The 7,245-nt window shown below is 40.4% G+C and overlaps 1 protein-coding gene across 1 annotated transcript; it reads right to left on the reverse strand.

Moving 5' to 3' along the window:
* Positions 1-1,568: 1,568 nt before the first annotated feature.
* Positions 1,569-6,788, reverse strand: LOC542542 (prohibitin 1). The gene is made up of 5 exons (NM_001112083.1): positions 6,401-6,788; positions 3,552-3,668; positions 2,561-2,731; positions 2,234-2,446; positions 1,569-1,987 (listed from the first exon to the last, which is right to left on the reverse strand). Exons 1-5 carry the CDS (start codon positions 6,572-6,574, stop codon positions 1,793-1,795), a joined length of 870 nt encoding a protein of 289 aa, NP_001105553.1. The 5' UTR covers positions 6,575-6,788; the 3' UTR covers positions 1,569-1,792.
* Between the last annotated feature and the right edge of the window lie 457 nt (positions 6,789-7,245).

Below are 7,245 nucleotides of genomic sequence, written 5' to 3' on the forward strand. Positions count from 1 at the left end.
TTTTAAAGTTGGTCAAAATTTTATTAACATTTACTAAATATAAATAAATATCAACCCAAATCAATAAGAGATCACAATTAATATAAAACTCACAATGCAACGCAAATGACAAATTACGTTTAGTTCCATAAATTACTCATGTGAGGGTCGGAGCCGCTCATGACCATGAGCATGGCTGATATACCAGTTTTATCCTCTGCAGAGGTTGAGCATCTTTACCCACAAGTCGTGTTACCCATTTTACCACGGGGTCATGAATCTCATACACCTCTACCGAGGAGACGAGGCAAGGTAGCACTACGAGGCATTTACATAGTTTCACTAGCTTCATAAAACCTGCTACGGTTTCTGAGAAGAGCAATATAGGAATCCCTCGTCCTAAAAGTCATCGCAGCATTAAATAGGAAATCCTTCTGTTGCTTATTTTTCTAAGTTCAAAATTATATTCTAAAATTTTAAAATCTCAAATTTAGATTTAAGGCATCAAAATCCAATATTATTTTTATTTGTATATTTTTTAAAAGATATGTTGTGATAAAGATTCTCATAGTAGAATAAATGCTAAATTTTATTTCTCGAATAACAAAGGAACTTCCAAACAACTTAAATACATATTTTAGGGTTTACACTTCTATAAAAATAATCTGATAAAAATCATCCAAAATTAACATAAACATATAATCGGTTGAGTCGGATTGGAAAGGAGTGAAAGTAGGCGCCACCGCCACCCATTTTGCACGGCGAAATACGGACACTTGAATAGTGCATCCAAGCATGTATTTTGTGTACAGTGTCCTTCAGAGGGTATGCTGGAGTTGGTCTTATATTCCAAAATCCAAGATTACCATAAACCTCTGGATAGTATCATGCTCCAGTTTCAAGATAGTATCATACTTCAGTATTCAAACATCATGTGTATAATAATTGATTCATGTGCTAAAAATATCGTAGCACCCACAATGCAATATCATCGGAAAACCAAGACGTTGGATATGAAACCGAAATGATATCCAGAATGATACTACTTTATTCTCTCATCTCTTACTTTATTCTCTCATCTCTTTTAATTCAATGACTATAGAGTACTGTACGCTAAGAATAGCCTAACTTAGGTAAATATAGAAGGTATTAAAACCACAGGGCAATTCTTTGTACGTCAATAAAATTTTATTTAGTACATTATTTGCCATCACAAATGTCCTAATCTTCCTATATTACTCAGATACAATTTACACTTCTATCCTTCTATGTCATTATCCTTCTATGTCATTATCACCAGCGGCATAAAAGGAATTATAACTTCTTACCCTTCTATGTCATTATCCGTGACATAAAAAGGGGACTAGGTCCTACCCTTCTACGCCACTGAAGATAGCATAAAAAGTATCTTGAATATTTGTCCCGCTGGTTTATTTTTGTACTAAAACGTGACACATATAAAAGAACAGAGGGAGTAAAAAAATACGTCTAAGTAGTGTAGAAAAACATTAGGACATTTATGATGATAGATGACAAATGGTAAAATTATAGTGGCATGTTGAGAATTTTCTCTCAATAGGGGTAATTCCTGGTGGCATAACAGAATTTGTTCCTTATTGAAAACTTTCTCATCCTGTAGTTACGTTTAAACAAAACCTGTCAGCTTGCTTGCCTTTGAGCAAATACTCGCAAGTTCCACATAACAGGAAGATTGGCGAAACTACATCCAAAACCGAGCGTTCCTCACAATGTCTGGTACAAAGGCATCCACTACTGACTGCAAACTCAGAAGAAAGGGGATAACGTTGTGACATCATTTCTTCTGCTTGCTCGATACATTCAGCTGCTGGAGGTTGAGCAGCAGGTCGTTGGAGTCCAGGAACACCTTGTTGGCTGAGGCCGAAATGGTGTGGGAGATCTCCCTTGCAGCTTCAATCTGCCTCAGGGCAAGGAAGGCAGGGTTGTTCGCTATGGCTTGACCAATCAGCTCCGCACTCTTAGCCTCTCCCTGTTCACAGCACAGACCAGAAGCAGATAGTGTTTCAGGGAAAGAAGCAGATAATGTTTCAGGGAAAGGTTTAGCTCAACACAAGGGCATCAACATAGCATAGGAATAAAATTGATTTTCTGCTTGCACTGCGGCTCATCAGCTTGACAAGACGAATTGAAAAAAAAATAAATCACAAGGGCACTAGAGCTAACTCAGCAATACATCTTATGATGATGCAACCAAAATCATGAACTGGTTCCTTACCTGAGCCCTGATAATTGCACTTCTCTTATCTTGTTCAGCTTTCTCGACAATGAACTTAGCACGCTCAGCTTCCTGTGCAGCAACCTGCTTCGCTTCAATGGCATGAGTAAACTCCTTCCCAAAGCTCAGGCTTGTGATGGAGACGTCATCAAGAGCAATGTTGAAGAATCTAGCCCTCTCAGTCAGTATCTTCCTAATCTCCCTACTCACAGTCTGAAATTGGTGGCAGAAAAGAGTAAACAGAAGCACTCTTAGTATTTACTTGTAACTCCTTTCAATCTTCGAAATAAAATATAGGTAATATACGGAAGATATGTTCAATCGTACCTCTCTCTGTGTGATCAGCTGACTAGCATTATATTGAGCAACAACAGCTTTCAGTGTTTCATGGATGATTGAAGGCAAAACTCTCTCATTGAAGTTCTCTCCCAGAGTTCTGTAGATATGTGGTAGCCTCTCTGGCATAGGCCTTGTAAGGACACGGAGACCAATTTTCACCTGCCAAGAGAAAGAAAAGATAAGTATCTCAAAATATTAAATGAATTCATCTGATCCAAATCATCACAAAAAACTTGACATACCACCACATGGAACGAAATGAGTTGCCAGATTAATGATAGCTTCTATTACTGAATAAATGTGTACTGTATCATTAATTACAGTGATAGAAACTAGTAAACTCCAGAGTGTCAACTCTTAGATTACATTAGAAGTCCCAAATTCTAGCATTCTACAGAGTACAATAAACATATTGTAGAACAATTCATCATATAAAAAGGAGAATTGGAATATACCAATAATAATACTCCAGGTGATAAAGTAACTAAACTAAATGCAGGTAAATGAGCATACAAGGTAAAAATGTGTACATATCTATCCTAAACAGCCATAAATGGCAATAATCGATATTTGTAAAAACCAATATGTTCTGAATTTATCAGGTTCATTGGTTACAACTTTGAGTGAACAAATATTTCAATGAAAATTGCAGACAAACGACTGGTGCTGAAATAATCATAATAGCCAGTGGCAGCTATTAGGGAATCAAATGAACAATAAATCGAGGAATAAACAGATTTGTCGGCCCAAATTTCAGCTGAACAATGTGGTGTCACAAGTCCATGACACAGAAGCATGCATGTCAAGCAGCAGACAGCAACATTACACTGGAACTAAAGACAGGCTCCAAATCATGAATGGTGGCAGGCTGGAAGAATTGAACAAGAAGTGATGTGCACGTTTAACAACTAAACACAGGCTCCAAATCGTGAAGAATGGTGGGCTGGCTGAATCGAACAGAAGTGATGCATATACTTACCATCTGAAGATCCCGACTCCCAGAAGTACTCTCAACAAGATTCGGTCGAGCACGGACATCATAAATGATTGGTCGTTCAAACCATGGAATCATAAAGTGAGTCCCTTCGGGGTATACCTGCATATAGAAATTGATTGGTGTAAATTGAACTCTGCCATTATCTAAGGGGGAATGCAAACTGAAGGATAAATATTAAATAGTAACTCCAACTAACAAATGACCTAAAAATCAAATTGTATAATATGAGCTTTTCACTAATTCAAACAATTGTGTAAGTATATCAGCAAGTTTTAATGCACCAAAAAATACCACAACTGACAAAGGACAACAAATAAAGGTGCACAAAAAAATCAACACTCACAACCTACTTGAACAGGTAGATGTTTTGGTACAGTTTGAAGCACGCTCAAGATAAACGAGCAAATCTCAAATCATTTTTGAGATTTAAACTGACTAATCAATTAGAGTAGCTGAAGACGTCTCAGATAGACATGCTTCTATATCAAAACAAGATATTTCAAGCTGAATGTCACGGTTTATGCATCCAAACTTTCATATTATAACTATACACAATTATATGTCCATTCAAGCAATCACAATATACAAACAAAGTTAAAATTTTTTTTGCAGTTTACCTAGGCCTGAAATACACATGCAGGTGCATGGCACCAAAGCAAACTGTTAATAAATCAAGTTATTTGTGATTACACGAGTCAAATGGAAAAAACATGCTTTGTTAGCTTAGCTCTTCATTCAAGCTAACAATGAATAAGCATGCACAGATAAATATTTTGCAATAAGAGGAGATAGAAAGATAGCTAATATTTTATTGTGCTTAATTGTGGCAATAAGCATGTAGGCTTTATAAAGTTTGCATCAGTTCTCAAAAGATAAAACTCACGAGCAAGTTGACTCTGTATGGAGAATCATCAGTGGGAAGTAATTAATACATAAACCTCCATTCATCTCTCCGCTTGACACAAAACTAGCACTAAAACAAAACCTAACATGTTTCATGGCATTGTGATGGGTTGAATTTACACTATCATGTATCATCACATCAAATATGATGTTGTAAATACTTGCTAGTATTTCACAGGAAGTATTGGGGTGTTCAGGCATAAAAAACTGCATAGATAACCAAGAATCATCATAATCGTACATATGACTTTTCCCCCTCAAAGAATATTCACGGCCAAGATACTGCAGTCTTTTTTTCCCAAAAAAATAATGTTTAGTCACTCAGAGCACCAATGACACCTCTTCAATTTTGAAATTACAAAACCTAATTGGATGCTTCCAGAAATGTTGCAGATAAATAGCATGGCCACAAAACAACCTGTCATATGCAATCCATGATCTAGACATTTATCAAGAATAAAGCATTTAAAAATGAATGAAGTTAATAACTTCGACACTTGAATCATATATAGATTACATATTACAATTCTAGTATATTATCATCTTATCAAATGAATATTTTATTTGAAAGATAAAGGGCAACAAAAAACACTGTCATGGTTCCGAACAGGCCCGAAAGAGTGGGTCCAGAGAGAAGCCAGGCCCAGCCTATCCCTTGTTGACAGCATGAGGGAGGCTAGAGTGAAGTTTGCTTAGGAACAAGTCATAGAGAGTACAAATATGGGGGAAGGGACATGTACTAATATCAATCAAGCAAGAAATAGAGAACTGTTCCTTAGAATCTCCTGCTCCCTAGCAGCCTTGCACCGACCCTCTTCCAGCGCTGCAGCCAGCCTCCCTTGCACATGGCCTATGGGCAACCATGGTCCAGCATCGCCTCCCCATTCCCCCATCTTCCTACCTCCTCCTACAATCTATGAAGTCCAGCTCTCACCAACATCGACCCATCACAAGTGTACTGACATATCACAGAAATTTCAAATAGAAATGTTTCTGCATTCATCATGAATAAGGAAATCACATGAAAACCTAGGGTTCAACTAGAACAGAACACACAAATGCATAGCCTTAGACACAGATCCACATTGACACCTTCGATAAGTGAAGGCACTTGCCCATGACAGTCTCTATCTGAGAGATGTAATGTAAGAATGGTGAAGTGAACCATGGATGAACCATGTACTTCTCTTGTAGTACATCCACAACACCTAAGCTCATAACACAGGCCAGCAGCTAGTTCTAGTTTTTAAACAATTTTTAGGTAATTCGTCACAGAAAATTTTAGAGCTGCCCACCTACCATAACTGTCAAAGTGGGATAGCATACACACAGATATATTAAATAATAGTCATTCAACAATAAAGCTAGCAATCACTTCAGAGAGAACAAATGTCAAAACAGGAACAAGAATGGTGAAATCACTACCCCAGGACAATTTGGCATGCTATCGCAAGCACCGTTGACGATTTGGCAAGCACATCTCATGTTTTGCCAATTGTAATACACATTATCACTGATCGAAAGGGGCATGCACCCAAAAATCTCAATAGCATCCTGAACTACAATTCACGAAACACGTCATATCCAGCCACATTTCATCTACAACAAAAAGATGTTAGTCCTGCAGACAATTTGCAAGTTGCTACAGCCACGTATGTTGTGTCCCAGATTTTTTTACCAAAGTAACACGAATGGTTATCTCAGATTTACTGGGATATAACTAGAAATATAAAGGAATCTTATAAGGGACACAAAGCTAGGATTAAGTTCACCACATCACAGCGTGCATAGCAGCATTTCTCACCCATCCCACCCGCAAAAACTACCCAACCAAAACGCTTACGCCCGGAAACGAACAACTACCGCGCAACGAAGTGGATAGAAAATGTGGGCAGGGAGAACGGGAGGCGCGCCCGCGGGGACCAGACCTTGTCCTTGATCCCCTGGATGCGGTTGAAGACGATGGCGCGGTGCCCACCCTCGACGTTGTAGAGGCTGTTCACGGCAGCGTACACGGCGGCGCCGCCGAACACGGCCACCTTGACCAGCGCGCTGGCCCCCGGAGGGGGTACCGGAATCCGGCTGCCGCCCTTCACGTTCATCCTCGCCGCAACTCTTGGGGCCGCCGGGACGGAGCTGCAGTGGTGGGGGAGGGAGGACCACTAGGGAGCGGGGCGGCGCGGCGGCTAGGGTTTTTGTTTGAGGAGATGACTAGAGGGGGAGCGTCCTACAAATAGGGATGCTCAGACCAACTCCAGCACTGTTGGCTCCGAATCTTATGAAGTGCGAGGCGTGGATACGGAGGTGCGGATAAAGGGTAGTTTCCAGGAAAGCTCCATAAAAACGACGGTCGTTTATGTTCCCGCGATTCTGCTGAATGTTGGCCCCTGTCCGAAGACAGCGGTCGCCCAAAGTACACCTCCACCGTCGTCATCCTCGTCTCCGGCTCGACGGTCCGGCGGATTGGATCTCCGCGTCGTCTGCGCCTCGGCCGCGGGTATTGAAAGGGAATTAGGATTACACCTAGTTCCTAAATAATTTTGGTGGTTGAATTGCCCAACACAAACAATTGGACTAACTAGTTTGCCCTAGTGTATAAATTATACAGGTGTAAAAGGTTCACTCTTAGCCAATCTCTACTCCTATTAAGAACGTAAGGAGGGCGTCCACAGCCCCTCGTGCCCCCGCCCGTGATGCCCGCCGCCTCCTCCCCCGCGCGACCCCTCCCGTGATGCCCGTCGCCTACCCCGCGCGACACCAGCCGCCGCCTACC

The sequence above is a fragment of the Zea mays genome, chromosome 2 (genome assembly GCF_902167145.1).
Source record: "Zea mays cultivar B73 chromosome 2, Zm-B73-REFERENCE-NAM-5.0, whole genome shotgun sequence".
Classification (NCBI taxonomy): Eukaryota; Viridiplantae; Streptophyta; class Magnoliopsida; order Poales; family Poaceae; genus Zea; species Zea mays.

Coding starts and splice junctions, on each gene's coding strand:
- LOC542542 (NM_001112083.1), bottom strand. CDS start 6,574: ATGAACGTGAAGGGCGGCAGCCGGATTCCGGTACCCCCTCCGGGGGCC. Junction 3,669..6,400: donor TCCAGGGGATCAAGGACAAG/GTCTGGTCCCCG, acceptor TTCTATATGCAG/GTATACCCCGAAGGGACTCA. Junction 2,447..2,560: donor AGCTGATCACACAGAGAGAG/GTACGATTGAAC, acceptor CACCAATTTCAG/ACTGTGAGTAGGGAGATTAG.